The 21,851-nt window shown below is 39.2% G+C and overlaps 1 protein-coding gene across 3 annotated transcripts in view; it reads right to left on the minus strand.

Moving 5' to 3' along the window:
- Positions 1-397: 397 nt before the first annotated feature.
- The window catches only part of fstl4 (follistatin-like 4), a 236,541-nt gene continuing 215,087 nt past the window's right edge, over positions 398-21,851 (minus strand). For all 3 annotated transcript variants that reach the window (XM_067608578.1, XM_067608577.1, XM_067608579.1), the window contains 6 exons: positions 20,466-20,492; positions 19,127-19,245; positions 15,924-16,073; positions 10,710-10,817; positions 4,839-4,948; positions 398-4,645 (listed from right to left, as the gene is read on the minus strand). In XM_067608578.1, coding sequence (XP_067464679.1) covers positions 3,943-4,645; positions 4,839-4,948; positions 10,710-10,817; positions 15,924-16,073; positions 19,127-19,245; positions 20,466-20,492 — 1,217 coding nt within the window. In that variant the 3' untranslated portion in view covers positions 398-3,942. The remainder of the gene's footprint in view (positions 4,646-4,838; positions 4,949-10,709; positions 10,818-15,923; positions 16,074-19,126; positions 19,246-20,465; positions 20,493-21,851) is intronic.

Below are 21,851 nucleotides of genomic sequence, written 5' to 3' on the forward strand. Positions count from 1 at the left end.
ATTATACTGATTAATCTAGCGATTACGTTTTCTATTAATAATTAGTTGTATAAGAATTGTTGAATTGAAAAATGCTTATCAGAGTTTCCCAGAACCCACGTTTGTCTGACCAACAGTGCAAAACATAAAAAAATTACAATAATAAAGAGAAAATAGACAAAAGAAGCAAATCCTCATATCAGAGAAACTGGAATCATCATAAATCAAACGAGTGGCATTTTTTCCTGACTAATGACGTAGATGTGATAAATTATCTTCATTGTGTGATTGACAGATTCATTCATTTAATTGTATAAATTAATGGATTTTTTCATATACTGCATGTTGCCCTAAAATCTGTGAAATGTGTTAAGTGACATTTGGCATTAAAGCGACCGTTAAGACACTGCAGAACGACTGATTTTTACAATATATTTTATTTGATTTTTTTTCTTACAAAACAATTCCCTCATAAACCAGAACACACAAAATGCATAAAGAAAACTGTACAGTCAGTTTTGTCATGTCTGAACGTGTTCTAAACATGAACAATGTTATCTACAACAGTGGTTCCTATCGATGTCTATCACACCAAGCGGTTCAGCTCTGCAGCCCCTTACTCGAGGGTTAAAGGAGAGGTACGGAAATAGTCATGTGACACTGAAGGTAGATTCAAACAAACAACATGAGCTAGCCAATAACATAGTTATATCAGCAAGCGCAGGTGCAGTCTCTTTGTTCTTGCTCTCCTTGGCTCTAGTAGCGATGTCATACTGCTCAATCGACCTTAAGAGATAAGCTGACAGACGTGACAATGAGAGGGCAGAAAAGTGACTTTTTCACAAGCGACTGTAAACTGTATGTGACTGTGAGAGATCTCTGAGAGGTCAATGATAATCATGTCGAAGATCTATTTTCATTACATGCATGTCTTGGAGCTGTCGAATACTGTAGATGACTCATTTAGAGCCATCGGGAAGTGACTTTGGATGGGATAGTGACTTTTGGAAGCATCAGAGCCTGAATCCTTCAACAATGAGTTATATATATATTTTTTTGATTGATACAGTGAGAAAACTGGGCTACCAATTTGACAAATTGCATTCAAATAACATATATATAACATTAATATATGTCAGATATTATATTTCTCTCCTCAGTGCAACAGTGGTCTAGGAAACATTATCAACATCATTAAGTTTTTACCTTAAAAAGTTCATCAAACAGGTTTTTTATGCCAGAATGTTTTTTGTGGCAGATTAGCAGCAAATACCTAAATCACAAATGAGGACGACTGCTTCCCTCCTGTGTTTTTTCCTTTTTTTCTTTTCGTACACAGCTTGGTTTTCTACCCTACACATTGCATTGCATTAGGGAGTTACAGGCACAACTACGCATTAGGAGAAGATGATTAATATTTAATTTGGGCTGCTGTTTGTTTCCGGGAGAAAAGAAAAACAACACATGAGCAGATATACTCCATTCACACGACTCTGGACTCGTCTGGATTTATACTTTTCTTACAGGACTCCGACAGACTTTTTCTACACGCTAAAAAGTTGGACTTTGACATCTGTGGACGGCCCAGGGTTTCAGAGATAAATGTTTGTTTAATCTCTCTTCTTTCCAACACGTTTGACCCGCCAAAAAAAATAAAAAAAAGGGCAACAACTGCAAAATCCCAAAGGCTGTGAGTATTTGTGCAATGATTACACACGTACAAGGGCACTTCCCAAGAATCCTTTCCATCACATTTTAGCACCACAAAATACGCGTGCAGTGATGGAGCATTAGTGCTACTATTTTTTAAGTTGATTTAATTTAACAGCAAGTTGACTCTACATTGGCCTGGAATATTTCTCAGACTACTTTTTTGCTTCTAGCTGTTCTGTGCTGACTAGAGAAGACCAATTAATAATAGTCTTAGATGTGCCGAGTATTTGCAAAACCTAGAAAATTCAAGAAATACAATGCGTGACATTCGGTACCTTTTACTCAGTCAGTTAATGTTAAGCAGCTTTTATAAAAATAATTTAAATACATAGGGAGAATACAAATTTTGCACGCAATTTGATTTCAATCAGCTAATTGAAAAATAGCTCCTGATTTACTTTATAATATATAAGAAAACAAAACCATCTATGTATGGCAGATGATACTGACCACTGAATATTTGAGGACATTCACCTTTTAGTTGTAGTTTGAGGCCGGGAGGCACAAAGTAGGGCTGTACAACATAAAGAGAATGAGAGAAAAAGAAAAAGCTATTGCCCTAAGACTGGCACCCATTCCAGTCTAAAGGCCATCAAGTGGCCAAGCTAAGTATTCATGGAAAGACGTCTGCACTAATGTCAAGAGGCAGGAATCCTTTAGAGACGCTGTGTTTCCAGTAATTCTGATAACATTATTACATCTGCAGAGAAGCAGCGGTGCTATCTCGCTGCTAATGGATCATCATCATGATGATTAGTGCAAACGGCAAAAGCAAATTACACCAAAGATGATTCTGTTCAAGCACAGAGATAAAATATCTGCTATTTTCATAGAGGAAGAGTTGCTGGTGTTTATTCAGTTTCTGCCTCGAGACAGATAACCCCAGGTTTTTCAAAAGTAGGTATACAACTTTTAATAATAATAGTAGTAATGTTAAACAAACCTGTACACTTATAGTCATTTTTAGTAATTTTACAATCAATAAGTATTCCTGGAAACAGGAAAAATGTTTAATACAGTACGTATTGCTAATGTCTGTAAAAATGTACCCCTTCTTTTGAAACTAGCTGACTTTTTTCCCCCATCGGGGTATTTTATACATGCCCTGTGTGTTTATGGTTGCTATCTGATTACGAATGACAAATCCAAAAACAATTTTTTTGTCGTTGACTAGACAGTAACTAATAAAAATGTGTCCTCTTTGTGCTACAACCCTATGAGTAAAGCTGACTAATCACCACACGGCGAGTATAGTCTACCTGCCTCGGAGTTTGATCCAGATGCACGGCTCTCTGGGAGGATGTACAAACGCTCACAGCCAGTTAGATAGCGAAGTTGATGCCACTTTGGCTCTGCCTCAGCATGTGGGTCAGCGTAAACCGGAGTCATTACCCTGAGGGAATCTGCTAAGTGGCATTTTCAGGCTCCACAGCACAGAGTTGTACTGCAGGTACAGAATAAATGTGAGAGATGGCAGGGGACGGATTATACCATTGCAAGAGACCACTAGATGTACTGTTCATTTCTGGTTAGGCTTCCTCTGTGACCGAAACATCCATTGTCGACGGCTAATGGACCAATCGGGCTCTTTGGATAGACAATGTAAATAGAGGGTATTACACATGTGCATAAAGCCAACCTCTGCCGGCATGAGGAGAGTGAAAGCTTTCAGAGGGACGATACAGTACGATACCATGACAAAGGCGAAAAAAAGATGGGTTCATAGCTTTTAAAAGGACTCGGAACACACATACACTAAAAGGCAGACAGGACAGACAGTTTGTGGTGATTATATGCAGCACTGGTGAAAACGACAAACATTGTTGAGATAAACAAAATCGGAAAGCTTTTTACTCTAAAAAAAGTGAGCATTGTGCATAGTTCATAGTTCGTTAATAATCCCTCTTCAGGTACCTATTTGCTGTGATAACATGGAAGGAAGTGCAATAAATGTACAATTCTGTATAGTTAAGTGCACATAGATCACTGTTGCACTGAACGGCATTGACACTTTCTCCCAATAGAAATATCACAACAGGGTGTCTTAATGTTTTCTCAATTACTCTATTTTTAAGTGTACTTTTGTTACAATAAACCCAGGCGTGTATCCCTCTCGCTCAGTCCCAGGGTTGAGTCCACAACTTATGTTCACATAAATCTTTAGAATAGGTAATGTGGCCTGATCTTTCCTTTTTTTCATTTACGTCTTTCCCTAATCCTACGTCTCCTCCTTTTTCTTTTCTTTTTTACTCATACCTCGCCGACCCAGACAACTGTGTTCCCTCTCTTGATGTCTGAAACCTCGCAGTGCGGCGTTCTCTGTTTGCCGTTCAGGACAAAGAGGGACTCGGCTGACGGTGTCACCAGATACTGTCCGAATAACCCGCTGGAGACCACCACTCTGTTGGGGCCTCCCCAGGGCCAGGCTTGGGGGGCCAGGGGCTCCTTGAGGCTCCGCAGAACCTCAGTGCGGCCCGAGGACAGATCGGCAAATAGCAGGTCCGTGCCTGAGCTTGAGGTGGCCACCACCACGTGCTGGTTGGACTCCGTGAAGGAGGGCTGGAAAACCAGATCGGAGACAGCTACAGGCTCGTCCATTTCCTGGTTCAGACCCAGCTCCCCCTGGAAGGACACTGTCTGTACTATCAGCTTTAAGCTCTGAGGGTCAGGTGTCACAATGTAGCGGCCATCCGGGGACACGAAGGCCTGCCCTGTGACGTTTAGGTTCGGACCGATCACGGCATCTGTCACGCTGTCGATGAGCAGCTGGGGTGGGGCTTGCAGGTGGCTCTTGCTCTGACACTGGATGAAGTAGAAGCCGCTCAGATGTGTGTAGGCCATGCTCACCGGTATGCAGCTGTAGTTTTTCAGACTGATGGTCTTGACGCGGTGGAAGGTCTCCAGGTCGATCTTGTGTACGGCGGGTTCATTTTTGAGGAAGACGAAGGCAAACCTAAACGGACAAAGTTCAAAGAAAGGTTAATAGCTTTTCTAGGTTTTAGGGGGCAGTGATTAATACGCATTGAGATTCTCATTAGGATTCTCATTTGCTCTTTTCTCCTTTACTAAAGAAGGACAGTTGTGATGAGTGAGCAATGAGGTCACACGTGTTTTAAGGCTGATGTGTGTGTGTGTGCTTTTTTTACCTCACGTGAGTGATGATGAGGTTGGTTGGAGGGATGAAGAAGTCGTTGACTCTCTGGAACGTTGTGCGGATGGCACGATGTACTTCTCCCACACTGGCTTGAGGAATTACCTGTAGACAAAACACACATAATAACATGAATACCAATACAAAGACATTAAAGATTATTACCAGGATATAGACGTCTTTTGACAGCAGAGTCAGACCAAGAAATTTAGATGATGTGCATTTGAACATTTCTACCAAAGAACAATCTTTTGATAAATTTTAAAGAAATAATTGCGGTTGCTAGAATCTTTGTCTTTCTGGAACATGAAAAACTGCACAATAAACCAAAAATCATTGTTAAAAATTATTTGTAATCTCACACAGTTAATTGGACACAAATCATATTTCAGTGGCTTTTCAGCCCTAACATCATAATTTTGCTGCAGATATCTTCTATCATAGAGAATTAAAATAATTTCTCTCTGAAGTAGGAACATCTCCACAGAGGATGATGACTGTACTACTGTCCATTCCTATAACTAACTATAACTCGACTGATCCTGGATTTTTGAGGTTGATAACAATACAGGTATTTGACAGTTTTTAATATCCGATAATGCTATATCGGCGGATATTCATTTTTTTTCTAAACGAACACATTACATAAGCATTTTTGATAGAGATCCTTAATATGTGTTTTTTTATAATGATTGTGACCGAGATAGGCACTGATCTTGGATATCTTGTTACTCATCAGATGCCATATGAGCAGACACAAATATATGTGATATATAAGCTAATATAAATCTAACCACACAGTTGGGTTCAATAGGAAAATAAAGATAGAGTATCTGCACTTGTTGTTGAGCTGACTGTAGTGCTTTATATTAATGAGAACAAGACAAGGTCACAGTTTGTGTTAAAACATTCACTTTTGGTCATTGGGAAGGTAAAATACCATCAAAACAATAAATAAGACATAATTTCTGTCCATTCTTAGAGCCACTTCTACATTTAAAGAAAAAATATGAATTTTGAACCCTCAGCTATAGTTAATTGTACTGCTCATACACCAAACTATGACCACTGAGATAGGCAAACCTGTGACCTTTTGTGTCCTGTTGCTAGTTCCTGTAAATATGATAAACACTCATATCTCAAATCTTAACAGCCAGAGCTTGTCCAGGTGACATGCTCATTTATCCTTGAACTGATAAACATCTACAGTACATGACTTGAGCTGATGAAAAGTGGCCCCACCTCCGTTGTCTGATAAAGCATCTTATTCAGTGATGGTTGTGTTAGGAACACACGCCCCAATAAATGCCCCATCTCTCATGTCATACACCTGGCACTGAATCAGCATGTTTTTTTAAAGTGCAGGGGAGGATGTGCGTCCACTTTTGATGGGCTCCCGATGTACCGCCTTGTCCGTGACACACGCTTCATCATGCATGCCTGCATGATCAGGTCACAGTCAAGGACGTGCAAAGTGGTTTATGGGAAGTACATGTTTACGTGGCGCACATGTGTGCATTTGTTCAAAGCAGCTACCACTTCCTGTGTAAAACCAGTTCTTTTTCTTCTCATTTTACACACTCTACTTTATATTCTCAGAGAAACTTGGCTCAATGAAGCGATTCTACGTTTAGACACCTCGACAAATGTTGCTAGAGAGCATATAGAACATTTTTAAGAAAGAAAGAACTGAGTGTAAAATCTATTTTGATGTGTATGCCTTCACCATTAAAGCTGAACCTCTACCTGATGCCCAGTGGGGGGGCCAGACTCCACACTCCTTCCTCAGAGCTATCAAATGCAAGGAAATAAAAATAGCAGTTTAAGTTGCTGTGCTGTTGCTTTAGCTACATTGCTGCAATACTCCTCAAAAGCTTTCTCTCTTTCTTGATCCTCCTGACTTTCTTCTTATCTATTTTTAACAAAACAGATCAGGTGGTTTCTCACTTCTTGCAAGACATGAAAAGAATCCTCGTTTGAAAAAAAAAAGCGTCATTACAACAGTTGCAGAATACAATGACAGTAGTTAATGAGGTTCAATGTAGTATCGCTCATGTATTATTAGGCAGCTGCTGTGGTCTCCAGGGCTGCAGGTGCTCTCAACTTAATGCCACTGGCTTCCCTTTGTCATTGCTCATCCTTGGATTTCATATCCACACACTCAGCAACGAGGCCCAATTGAGTTTTACTCTGCCCCTGCCTCGCTGGCTGCCCTAATACCTGAAGGGGATTTGGTTCTGACTGAGTAGCTTTTGCTTTTCAACAACATTCACTCTCCCGAGGCCTTGAGTAGCTTTTTTTTTTTTTTTTACTTTCCCAAAAAAACTACAGAACATCCAAATGAGATAGAGTTCCTCATGTATTTGTGTCATTTAGGAAATGCAATAAATCTTACAAATTATCCCTGTGCAGTGCATTTTATATGCTTACAGTCAGAATTACTTATCTTGTTGCTCCTGGGGAACCATAAAGCACAGTTTGAATTCCCTGGAAGAGTCGGAGGTTTGTTGCTCAAGATCAATGCAATGTAATGTCGAATTTCAATACTTCAGTTAATACTTTGTGTTTTAACACCTTGAGGCATGTTGTATATCACAGATATGTAAATGTGTGCATAAAGAGAGAAAGTACAGAGACTACTATTTGCTGATGTACAGATCAGATAGTTGTGTCAAATACACAAAATGGATTTCATTAGTTTTACTGTCACACAATGGCCTGACCTCAACGCTGAGTATAGAAAACTGTTAAGTAGTAAAAGTTGGCATCGCATGTCTGGTCAGATTTTCAGATATTTACTAATTGGGGGACAGAGAGAGTTGGTACGTCATGCGACTAACATCCTGTGGCTTGAATCGAACCAGGCACATTGTGTTTATATAGTATGTGTCTTAACCACCAGCACGCCAATTAAAATCAATCAATAAATCAATTTCAGACTGTGTTTCATGCTAAGTTCTTGTGCAGCTGTATTTCGACAACATTTGAGGAGTTTGCCTTTAGTTAAATTAAAAAAAGGGTTTTGTAGAAAAAACACTTTTATACTCCTAAAGTATCAGTACCGAAATTCAGGTATTGTATCGCCACATGTATCTAAAATTTTTAACTGCTACCCATCCCTACCTGCATAGACTAACATTTTCAGGTGATACACTGAGAACTAATGTCTACAAATAATGTGTCGTTATACAGACAAATGCAAATAATCAACAAAACACAAGAAAACTAGGATAAAAAGAAAGAAAACAAAAAGCATAATAAGCAGCATTATGATAGAAGTGCCTATTTATGAAAAGATTTAAAATATTTTTCCTGTAAAAGACGGAGATGATTTAACCAGCTTTGTTTTGTATTGTGTCAAACTGTTGTAATAGTAAGGATTTAATTCATAGTAATTATCCGTCTCTAAACATATATTTGGTTAACGGAAAAGAGCTAAATGGGGAAAAACAGATGGGGAACACTGTGTGCATGTGCAGAGAAAAACAATGTGCCCATGAGTTGAATATTTTCCTGGCACGTAGACGCAGACTGGACTGACAGTCTGAAAGGCCACGTCTCTCTTTGCCCGGCAGAGATTCTTCCATTTGTCTTCTCTAATGAATTGACAATCACACTCCCTCTGATGTTTACACAGAGATATTGAGCCATCCTAGAACTTGGCTGCTTAGAATTACCCCACACACCGAGCTGAACGCACACCTACACACGCTCACACAACACAAATTTACACATCACGAGGGCACAAATTAACATGCACAAACACACAGACACACACTCATACACATGTATGATCTGCTGAAGCGAAGCGCTGCCTCTGGTAGCGACAGGCTGCTGCTGAACAGGTCAATTACTTTCAGTCCAAATGATAATGACATTATCAGACCATTTATTTGTGGTGTGATCCATGTGGCCTCCAATCCATTATGCGGTTTCCCTGCAATTGCATTTTTGAGTGATTCATGCCCTGCTCTCTAATTATTCATTACTCCTGAATGACTGCAGGAAGAGGGGAAATGAGTAAAATGAAAATGAAAAATAATGTGACAAAAATGTGTTTCTACAGTTCAGGGAGCAGTCACAATAGAGAGATATGTTATGTAAAGCTGCTTTCTGTACTCTGATAGTTGCAAATGAGATGAGGCAAAAATGGTTTTGTCTGTGATGAAAAACACCTTTTCATAGAATTTTCTGCTTCATTTAAGACTACAACATTTGATACATGTTTGAAAACACTTGAAAACACTCCAATATCAGTCCTGTGAGTGTGCACCTTAACTAAGACAACTACACAGAAACAATCCCCTGCTGGTACAACTGCACTCTATGAAGAAAAATCACTAAACTGCACAGAGCAGTCTCTATGTGGCCGTAGAAACTGTAAAAACCCACACAATCAGTTGTCTTTTTGTTGCCAGTCCATAGTGACACCCTTTGATCAAAAACAACCTACACTACAGTTAAAATTGCTTTAAAAAATCTGGAGGTGATTGTGCAAATTGGAAGCATTGTAACATCATAAGGAGGCATTAATTGTAGGACCATTTGCCACACGACTGCAGTACCATTAACGGCTACACAACCAGCGATTAACAATTAAACATTTATATGGAGCCACCAGAGTTCAAAACCAATAACACAAACAGCACCAGAAAAAAAAAATCATTTATGCATTCAAGTGATTGTCTGAATATAAAATGAGTAATTTCACTCCAAAGATCCTCTGAAGAATCATAATTTTGAGAGTGTATCATCCCTCTGCAATCCCCATAATGAATAGACACAGCATATCCCCGAGCAGTAAAGACCGAACACAACACCTCACACGATTATAATGGGATCCTTCCCTCCAATGGGACAAAGCAGAACAATAAACATGTCTGTGTCTATTACAGAGATTACTATGGGATCCCTTGGTGTCTTTACTCATGGCAGTGTCCTCTACTGTTGCACAGGCAAACACACGCACACATATAAATACTGGCCCCATAAAAAACAGCACCACACCTCTCCCCACGGGTACCAGCTCTGTTCCCTTTCCCCTCCCCTCCACCTCCTTGACCTTCTCTGCATCCTCCTCTCTCTTCCCTCGCCTCACCCAATCCCTCGAGGTGGATTAAATACAACCGCACCTGTGATCATTTCTCATTTGTGAAGCCTCCAACACCAGTGGTCCAAAGGGACGCCGGGCACAAGTCGACAGCACTGCAGCTGTGAATTGCTGTTTTGCTGGCTTGGTAAATGCTCTAAAACATACATAGATTAGTTGTCGAGCAAATACTTACCACATAAACAGGGACGCGGGTACACAACGGAGCCCAATTAGTTATGAGGCACTGTGTCCCTCGCTTGGTGAACTTTCTACAACTTATATAGATTATATTCTCCCAGGAAGATAATCACTCCTCAGAGTTCACAAATGCGCACAAAACAAAAGCAGGTGTAGGGAGAAAAAATAAGACAATAATAAAAAAGGGCTATTTTGTGCTTTCAAAGCTGCACTAGGCTGGCTTTAAAGTGATCACCAATATAATTTTAAAATGAGGAAGCAACAGAGGTGAACTTCCTGTCCTTTAATAAACAGATTCATCAAATTTTCCAAAATGAGATTCTGGTTACGCACACTAACATGAAGTTTTGTGTCCAGGAGACAAAACAAAGTGTCTCCTAATCAGTAACAAGCAAGCACTCAGTCCTTTTACTTCCTTCATCCCACCGTCCAGTTTACCCAACATCATTAAATACTACTGTCTACTGCAGCTGTTTAGCTTGTCATTGTGGAGGAGCCACTGCAAAGAACAAAGCTAAACCTCTATAAACCTGAGAGAGCTTTATAGTGCGACAGGCCCACACAAAACAGACATACCTGAAGTGTTGGGTGTGTTCTGTCCATATCACCCCACGTTAGAACCCACACCTGATCATGTGACTTGTCATAGAGCATCTTCACTGGGAAAGGATCTGTTGCTACTTCCTAGAAGAGAGAAGAGAGAGAAAGGGGGGAAAAGATAAAACAAATTGTTCTTGAATTGAATAGAGTTAAAGCTCTGTCCATGGTGCTGAAATCTCACAGAAGCCCAGCTGATATTTATATAAAAACAAAACATTTAAGCTGTTAAATGATGAATATTGACAAAGTAATACTGTAAGTAAGATCAATTTATTTTGCTGATAGGGAAACAGGAAATCACAATATATAAACAAACATTTCTTTGTTTGACAAGTTTACTTTTCAGCTGTAAAATGTTGCACTTAGGTCATATCTCAGTCACAATGTTTAGTAATATTGCTGAATATCGCCCTCCTACATTCCCCTCTCGTCCACTCTGGTCTGCAAATGAACAATGTCTGGTAATACCATCACTGCCTGTTGCGAAATCACAATCCAGACTTTTTTGTTTGTGGTTCCACAATGGTGGAATGAGCTACCCAGCTCCATATGGTCTGTTGACTCTGTTGGTGCATTCAAGAAACGCCTACAAAATCAGCTCTTCTGTGAACACCAACTGTTAACTTTTAATACTTTGTTGATTGTTGCACTACTTCCAGTCATTTCTTACTTTAATTAAAAAACTAAAAAACAAACAAACAAAACTTCTGTCTAGTGCTCATAGCTACTTGAGAATTTGTACCACAGCTCTTATGAGTCACTGTCTTTTAATACTTGATTGTCTTGCCTCGCTTGTAAGTCGCTTTGAATAAATGCCAAATGACAAAATGTAAATGATCACGATCATTATCAGCTAGTTCCTGTTGGTCTCCAGTCCTTTTTAATAGTACTGCTAATCAAACAGTAAGTCTTGACAACTGGTTGGACTAAGAGCCGTTTGGCAAGACCCTTAAAGCTTTACTCGCTGCCACCAGTATGAAAGAGAGCAACTGATTTAATGAATGAGAGCAAAACAAATGGATCTTGCTGAGGTAAGTAACAAGCAGTAAACCCAATGAGAAGAGATTTACAGTATGCATGGACTACGGGTCTCGGACCCAAACTTGCTAACCAAATAATCCTTCATCTACCAAACACAGGTGTAGATGCCTAAGATGATGTAGAAGGTAAAGGAAAAAGTGTACAGCATGTTCACTTGAGTGGTTTTTGTGAGAATATCTGACACACATCAGGTAAAAAGAACGGACAGAACTGAGAAAATAACTTACAGTGAAAAGGGAAGGAAGGAAAAAAGAGGACAGACAGATAGCGGGGGGGGGGGGGGGGGGTCGAGGGAGTGTACTCAAAGTCAGGTCTGCTGCAATGTCAACAGGAAGGAATAACACAATCCATTACCCTGCTTCTGGCTGGGTGGACAGGGAGCTGCTGACACCCTCACCAGTGGAGCGAGACCACAAGCTCTGTGTTCAGTAATGGGAGGTCCGGCCCTCTGCTCTCCACTGGTCAGCCAAGTGTCAACTCAGCATGTGTGCATGTACAGTATGTGGAGATGGAGGACTGCATGTGTGAATTAACATTTGTATGTGTTTAGCTTCCTACATGATGAGAGCAGAGGTACGGCTGAGGCCGGTCCACAGGATTTGAGCAACTTTCTGAGTGCATAAAAGTTTTCACATTTGCTGTTTCAAGAAAAAAAAAAAGTGTTTTGCCTGTTAACAGTAAACAGAAAAATATCTGCAAATTTAGCAGTTATTTATTTTAGATCCTGGTTGACAAAATACACAGATTTGCTGAGCTCTAACCCTAATGAATCTCTTATCAAACCACCTTTTGTATCTTCTCTCAAATTCAGCTCGCAGCTTCTCATTTCTCTAGTTTAACAAGACCAACAGTCTTGTTTGGAGTGACGAATCTTCTCAAAGGAAATGATCTAACTGATCGAGTCATGTTTCAGGAGAATCTCCCAATTAAATTTTGATGCACATCATATCAATAATTTAAGCTTATTAACTTCTGAATCAGGACTTCCAGTATTTGCAGCCAGCAGCTCATGAAAAATAAGGTGAGGCTTCAGCTGTTCGTGTCAGATACATATTTTATCAGCATTTCACATCCTCTGCTGCTACAACTCACACTGTTTCTGCCTTCTCAGTCAGCAAATCTTTTAGTTTTAGTTCTTTTTAACTTGATTGACTTGCAAATGTTGAAAGCTAATTAGATTTGATGAAAAATTTGAAGAGATTCCATAAGCAGATTCGAAACCTGATCCAGATTCAATTAAAAAGATTTGATAGCCACTATGGGTTGACAGAAAAATCCCAGACAATAGATGTTATAGTATTGGATGTGTGGTTTGATTATCAGGAGATTCAAATCGAAATCTCACAGCAATGAGAGATTTTATTGCCAAAACGGGAGCCAAAATACACAAAGGTGTTGCTGATTACCAATTTCATCCTTCGGGAAACCAGAATATCTTTTTACTTCATAGAACATAAATCATTTTTGAAACTGCTTGCAAAAAGATTTTTATTTGGTCTCAGAAGGTCTCAAAAGAAAAAGCCTTGATGACAACTGCAGGCTGCCTCTTAGGGATTTACAGCAGCACAATAGAAAGCACCAGAGTAAGTTAAAGTGACTACATAACCAGAGGATTTTTGCCATCTGGCTTTCTTTTTAATTAGCCGATGTGTTGTTTGTTTTCAGACCCAGTGGGAGGCTTAGTGTATCTGGCACAGGTCTGACACATCAGAGTCGAGGTTAGATCCCTTTGTTGGGATAGATAACAAAAGGTGCCATTTCCTTGCATGCAACAGCATGAAAAAGCATGAAAGCCTTTATTTGTATGGCTTCTCCACATGTTTATGGCCTTCATCTGTCGTCTGCTGGGAATCAAGACTGAAGCTTTGAGAAAAGTATGGAGCATTTTTTAAAAAGGTGCACGAGGCAACTTTCTACCACAGTGAGCAAAAACATGTTGATAAAGGACCCAAGAATAGTAAAGGATTTTTCAAATTTCTCCTTTTTTCATTAGATGACACTATGATTTAGGAGACATCTATTGTGTTTTTCTCCAAAATTTTGATTTGATTGAGGATTTCCCAACAGTGACCATGCTTGTCCTACGTAGGCATGTCCTCCTGATCTCTAAATTTGATCTCTATGAGGATAATTATTCAACAGTCTGACTTTACCATTACAAAATAAAAGCCTTTGTTTGGTTCATCGTTCTATTATGTGTTTGTGGACGAAGTGCATTCATTGCAGTCTTCCATCTTCTCTCTTTTTCTAAAAGCCATTGTTGAAAAGAAACTACAAATGTACTTTGTTAAAAAAAAAGAACTTTGAGATAACAAAAAGAGATGGAGGGAGGATGCATTAACCTCCTGCACCCAGAGGCCAGAGAGGGTCTTTGAGAAAGAGAGAGAGAGAGACAGAAAAGAGAGAGAGGGTTAGCTCGAACAAAAGAAGTAGTTTTACAGTGTTGAATGGAGTAAGAGAGAAAAGGGGGCAGCAATAAACCAAAAGCCATGACCTGAACTTTAGATGTTGTGAGAATGTCTTACTGTAAATGCCAGAACACACCTCTGTTTCTCCTTTCATTATATCACCTCTCTTTTAGCCAACGCTTTTGTTGTGACTATATTTTGGATTAAAAAAAAAAAGATGAACATTCAGACAATTAATATCATTTTGCATCAAAAACAGTCAAGGAAACATCTTGTCATTTTGAAACAAAAAGTTGTTAAATGTCAAACAAGTGACAGTATTTACAAAAGTACAAGAGTTTTCAAGCCGGTCGCAACATATAATAACATATTATATGTATTTATAAATATCTAACCTTCAGTTTCCTTCAAGTGATCTACAGGATCATAATGACATTCTTTTGAGCTTGGCGTTTCTCTCCTTCTCTTTACTCAGACTTTCACTTGCCCCCCCCACTCTCCCGCCTCCTTCTCCTTGAGTTAGGCCTATTTCCTCTCATCCTGTACCTCAGTATAAATGATGCTGACCCTGGGAAGAACCCCAGTGGGATTCAGTCTCTAAACAGCCGTTACAGGCAAGATGAATGGCGAGGCAGCCAGCACCCACCTGGGCACCATATTGTTTCAAGCGCTTTAGGTGCATTTGATTTATTTTACCTTGCATGTGGTCTTCTTACATCAGTGGCAGTTCAATAGCGTGGCAAGTTGAATCGAATGCAGTTGGTGATTAAATATGTTCCAAATGTACCCACAACACTGGTTACATGGATGTATGGATGTACAATATATATTTGTTTTATCATCCTAAATCGTCAAGTAAATAGATTAAAATGTCAACCCTCACATAATTGACCCTGTGCTAAGCCCCCCTTAGCTATTGTTGCTACACTTGTCAAGCTGTCCACCGAAATGCATAATAATATTTGAAAAAAATAGATCCTTGATTTCAGACAGAGGTGGACAAAGGCAGCTTCTCATTTTTTAACTGGCTGAAATGACACCTGTCATTAGCAGATTTGATCAGCTTTAGCTAGCTAGCTAATTAATTTTAACCCTGTGATTTGAGTGAAAACATTGACTTAAGAGAACCCTGTAAAAGGTTCTTAAATACGCACTTGATGGCTACATTCATGTTATGTTAAAAGACTGATGCTAAAGCTACATGTTTACTCACCAGTTGGTGATCCATGTAGGAGCAAATAAAGGAGCAGTATTGTGCTTGTATCACAGCTAGTTAGACCCAGTATTGAGGTACACTAATGTAAGACAAATTGTAATACTAGACTGTTATTTCATTCTAACTTTGTTTGGATGCTGACTATAGAAAAACAAACTTGGACCAATGACGCAGAAGTTAGATTCAAGCTGTTAACATTTCTCATTTGAAATGAAACAGAGGCGTCAGTGGGATAGGTACTGGATGCAAAAAAAACTAAAATATGAGAGAAGGACTACCAGCACACTGAATCAGAGCAAAGAGGCAAATCCTGCCTGAGAAAGACCTGTAGTTGGTTTTTTCTCATTTGACATAATTTTGGGTGCTGAACTCTCCTCTCTTTTTATCACTTGGAGTTGTTAACATGCAAATTTTCCTACAGAGGCTTTAAAATGTCAGTCACTAATTTATAGATTAATATTTTCTGAGCTTTTGAGAGACTATACTTTGGTGTGTTGTGACAGGTCTGATCCCTGCTTCACCCACCTGCACCACCTTCTGTGCCTGGATATCGACAACCAGCAGTCGGCTCTGGAGGGGCTGGGTCACGTAGATGTACTTATCCCTGATGTTGACTGCGGAGGACCACACACAGTGCTGAGGTGACACCCCCTCACCTTTAGGGCACATCTCCTCCTGGGAAGAACCAACAGAGAACAAAGAGGATGATGGGAGACGTGAAGGAGAGCCTTGGAGGGAGGAAAAGGTTGGCAGGATTTACTGGTACGTCATACATCAGCAGTATGGTGCATTTACTCGATCATCCATCACCAATGATTAGGTCTGGGCAGTAATCCAAAGTTATGGTTGATCTACCATATCATTGGCATTGTATTGTGATGATTTGATCAAATGGTATCATTTTACATTTAATTCTGTACAAAATTTGTTTTTTACTGTAAGCTGTAATTAAAAACTTTAAGTAGAGATTGAGGTTCTTGTTTACCACGTGGAAAAATTCTGTCAGCTGTAATATTTTTTTATAAGATTGTTTTTCAGGCCATTTTTCCCTTTTTTATTGATGATGCACAGTCCAGAGTCAGATAGGAAATGTGGGGAGAGATAAAGAGGGGAATGACATGCAACAAAGGTCTCCAGCTGGATTCGAAGTGTAGATGTTGCTGTTTACATGGTAATTTTTTGCCATATTGGGGTAAAGTTTCCAAACGCTGGCTCTTTTCATCATTGATTCTATTTTTCCAATTAATTGGGAATGATTTAGTTTTTAAAATTGAGACAAATTCCCATCACAAGTTTCCAGAGCCTAAGGTGACGTCTTTAAAAAAGTCCAAAGATATTCAATTTAAACAATATATAACAGAGAAAATATTCAAATCCTCACTTTTGAGGAGCTGGAATAAGCAAATGTTTCATTTTTTTTTACCTTACTAATTAATCCATTATCAGCACTTATGGTGATATATATCTATACTGAAAAAATATTCTTGTTAATATCATGATATTGATTTCAAACACTGCATGCTTCAACCAAATGATACTTTAGTATTATTATTTATATAATTATGTGTCCTTGTTAGGACACTGCATTGACTTCCATTCACTGTGGACGGCCTAACCCAAACCCTGACCTCAACCAGGACCTCAGAAATGACATTTTGCCTCATTAGGACCAGGCTTTGGTCCCCATGAGGACCTCTGGTCCTGACAAGGTCAGTGTTTATACCGGAAAAGGTCTGAATGAGGTAACAAAAATGCGTGCGCACAGACACACACACACACACACACACACACACACACGAGTTTCCACCTCACCAAAGTGGAGAAACTGCTGTTTACATCAAGAACTGGCTAACACATGGCTTATTGAGTTTGTATTGATTGCTAATACAATTACAGCATCCTGGAAAACCCAAATCCCTCAGAGGAACAAGCAACTTTTACCTTCTAAAGCCTATTGCCCTGGTAGAAGAATGTTTTATAGTGGATTAAAAACCTTGGGGTCTGTAGCATAGACTCTATACAGTCTATATTGGTGCGAGCTGTTGACTAATGGACACAAGTAATCCCATTACATTTAGTGAGGTGAGGAACCCCACTCTAACAACAGGAAGGGAAGAGAAAGGAGGAATAACCTTCATTTTAGTAACAATCTCCTTTCACACTCCACTGAATAACTATAGTAGATGTAAGATAAGATAAAATAGATGGACGTTAAGATTCTAATAGGTACCCTTTTTTCCTTTAAAGGTAGAGTCAGTCATTCTGGAGAGAGATTGTTGATATTTGAACTTAACACCCAAACAAATACACCCCTCTCTTCATGCTCCTTCAGAAGCTCTGCCCCTTAAATTTATTTATTGATTTTTTTATTTTATTTAAAAGGGACAGTGTACAGCTCAAACATAAATGTCACCATTTGATGCATCGTACCAGATTATAGCTTCGAGCTAATTTGCATCTGTAGTCCCTTTGCAGGTCAGAGCAAATAACAAACAGTACAGAGTAAAAACAACATACAAACAAGAACACACAAGACACGCAATAGAAAACTAAACACAATAGCACTTTACAAATGTATGCTTGTCAAATAAAAGCAAGTCATTAAGACCATAAGATAGAATATCAAGAAATCAGTGAGCGCAGAGCTGAGCAGCTTTTAACAGACTTATTATGTTGGTTTTGAACGTGCTGATAGAGCTGCAGCTCCTCACATCATCAGGCAGGTGTTTCATTGATTTGTGGCTATTACAGAGAAAGCTGATTGCCATAATGCTGTGCGGCGAAATGGTATGGCACAATCTCATATAGAGGATATTATGGAGGATCTAATGGAATTTACTGAGTGAGTGTACACAAAATCACATAGTGGAGGAGGTGCCAAACCATTTAAAATTTCATAAACCAGACACACATTTGAAAACAATCTAAAATTCTCACAGCTCAGTAAATTGTATTTCTCCAGTACCCTACAGTGATGCAAATACATTGGCTTTTCTTTTTTGAGTTTTCAAAGTTTGTTTGTATAAAGACTCAAGAGGTCTTATGGCTGTTTCTCCAGCCTGCCCCCAACATGTAATGCAATTAGACATAAGGGAAAGGATAAATATCTTGGCTTCGTTCAAAGAGAGACAGTTTCTAATATGTCTAAAATTCCCTAAGTTGTACTTTATGGTTTTAACCATTTTTTAACATGTTTCTTAAAGTTTAAATTTAGATCCAGTACCATGCTGAGATATTTAAAATCAGTGACGATGTCAATCCTTTCAGAGAATATCAGCATGACGAGATTGTAACATAGTTCTAGAGAAAAATGTACCTTTTGTCTTGTTTACATTTAGACTCACACATGATTGATCAAGCAGAATTACTGACTCTACCTTTCAATAACATATCACCTGGTACCTTGCAGTGGTTGTTTGGATTAAGGTACAACAACCTAATTAGGATCTATTATTGTAAGATGCTCTTAGCGGTGTACCTGATTTGATGAGTGAATGCCTCTCCTAATGTAAAAATGTACACTAAATGTCATCCTTCTACATAAATAGATGCTCAGCAGTTACAAACAGCTCCTGAAATCTATTTAGTGAAATATGGACAAAGCTTGAAACTGAAGTATAGGCTACTCATTATCTGACATGGATATTTTTTAATGTAGTTTATTTCTATTGAATTTTATTGCAAAATTGAACCTTGATAGCAAAAGAAAAGACATGCTATGCACTTACATAGGTAGCAACAATCCTCTCTGTCCGCTTCATGTGTCTGCGAATCTCACATTCACTGGGCTGAAGAACTGTGATGCCCTCGTCAGAAAACACATAGAACATATTCCCTACGCTCAATCCTGGAAGACAAGACAGGAAAACAGAAAACATGGTGACAAAAATGCATTTAAAAAAGCAATAAAAAGCACAAATCCCTGCTGTGCTCTTGTCTTATCTGACACTGGTGATGGGCATTTCAATTTCCCTGCCAGGTGAGACACGGCAAGACTCCTGTTAGCATGCTATCATGTTAGCGGGGATGGGCAGTGTGTGGCTGCCTGCCATTTTGACAATGGTACAAAGGGCCTTGTCAGCAACGCGTCCACAACATACTGTAGCCAGAGGCGTCAAATTAAAAGCGCTGCCTCTTTGAGGAGACGTTTCACAGGCTCGTCTGTAAACAGCTGCTGATGAGTTAGCATGGATCACAGCAACAAGCTATTACTGTTGTCAGGAATACAGCATGTGAACAGAGATAATAAGCATGAGCACATATACACACTTAATCATTTACAAGATGCATGCATAGACAAAAACTATGATGACAATTGATTTGTCAGGCTGTTAAGACATCTTTTTTTTGCACTATAACACAGAATGTGCATCTCAGAACAGTTGAAAACATGCTGTCAGAAAAGAATCATGTACCAACGTATGCATACAGACATAATACAAGCGCTACCTCACACACAATACACACACTGTCAATGAGCCGAAATCAACTCTCAAAGGCTCACAAATAATCAAAATGCTTACACTGTGCACTGTTCTAAACCACAATGGTAAACCGTATATGGGGATGATATATATACATGTCAGATTAGATATGTTTTGTACTCTAAACCACAGTGGGTTTTCCAGCACAGTCAGAAAACTGTATTTGCAGCCTTGTTGATGTGGTGAGAATATATATAGTATAAATATAGGATGGATTTGTATAGTCCTGAAAACCACAAAGTTGTTTTTCATGTAGCCCACACTGGCTCTGTGGTATTATTTGCAAAATACTTAAAATTCGTGCTTGTGTGTAAATGTTTCCTCCCCAGGTGATCTGAAAAACAGATTAGAAAGCACACCAGCAAACGGATGAAACACTCTGGGCATGCAAGGGAGAGAGCAAGATTTGGACAAACAAAGGTTTGCTGGAGAGAAAACAACTTTGTGATTCTTTTGGACAATACGGTAAACATCTTGGAAAGTGTAGATATCAAGCTTCAGGCCCCGAAGAGCTACAAAACACGCCCACCACATTTTCTTATTCACAAGAATACAAAAGCAGTTTGAGAACTGTATGTATTACCTTCTTCTCTCCACAAAATGTTTGCAACTGCAGAGTCAGACGCAGAGAGAAAGGAAGGAAAAGAAAGGAAAAACATTAAATCACCTAAAGAAAAAAGAGAGACACATCTCCCAAGAAACAGAGGTGATTTCTCATACGCCATGTCAAGACAAAACATATTTGACAGCTACAAATGTCCCTCGCTGCTGTTGACAGGACCATATTTCCTCCTAAATCAAGAGATCACAAAATATCTTGCGAGAAGACAAGTCATAGCTTATTTTGTTTAATTTCCACTGGCCCCGATTAGCTCTTTGTAGGGAATGAGGCAATCTAATGAAAGGCCAAATATCAAAGCAACATGAAGTATGTGATCTGATTTTTTTTTTTTTTTTTAAACTTTGTATTTCAATGAGATCACTACATAAATTGGAGTGGAGCCTCTTAACACTGCCCACAGTGAGAATAGAGAAGAGAGTGAGTCATCCACTGATCCTTTCGCAGTATGAAAACACAGACATGTAGACATAAATCCACCGTCTGGATTGTCCTGTCAGATTGTGTTTTTAGTTCACATCACATAAAGGATGAAAAGGTTCTCTAGTTTTCAGATGTTCTCCAGAGAGTGCGTCAAACCTTTTGCTTTTGTCCTGCTCTCACACACAGTAGTTTATTAAAATTTGGGATAAATCTACTGTGTTTTTATTTGTGCTTATATGACTCAGATCTGAGTGCCCTCATGTATCCCTGGCATGGTTCTGTAGAGTTTTATTCTGTATATCTGAAGCCGGGATCAGACTGCACAATATTTTTCTGTTTTGAGATGGTCACTGTGCCAGATTAGACTATCATATAGTCAACAAATCTTGCTGTGACTTGACCAAGAGACATGGCGGACTACACAGAAGACCCTGAACAATCTTAGCTCGCTGTCTTTCACACACACAGGTGATCAGTAAGGTACAAAGGACCGATGTCTGAGAGCAGCAACGACAGATGTTTATTTATATAAATACAGTTTTATCAGGAACTCTTCATCGTCAGTCGGCAGGGAAAGTGGGCTCTGTCTTTTTTCTTGCCAGTTAGTGGATAGATGAGGGTAAGTTTGTGGCTTTGCAGCATACATAAGTGTGCAGACTATGACGGTGCAACCACAGGTGTGATTAATCTGATGTAACGCTCCTGATGTGAGCGTGAAAGTAAAATGATTGTATGTTTACTGAAATGAAATAAAACATTCCTCTTTTGCTTTGTGCTCCTATTGGTGAAATTTTGACATGCAAGTCTTTATGTCTGGATGCTCTGAGACAACACGGGATAAAAAGAGCGATGGCCGTGCCTGCACTAATTTTCGTTTTGTACACTTGTCGGGACATCATAGGGCTGATGTCATGTAGTTTTGAGCTC

Source organism: Thunnus thynnus, chromosome 13 (genome assembly GCF_963924715.1).
Source record: "Thunnus thynnus chromosome 13, fThuThy2.1, whole genome shotgun sequence".
Taxonomy (NCBI): Eukaryota; Metazoa; Chordata; class Actinopteri; order Scombriformes; family Scombridae; genus Thunnus; species Thunnus thynnus.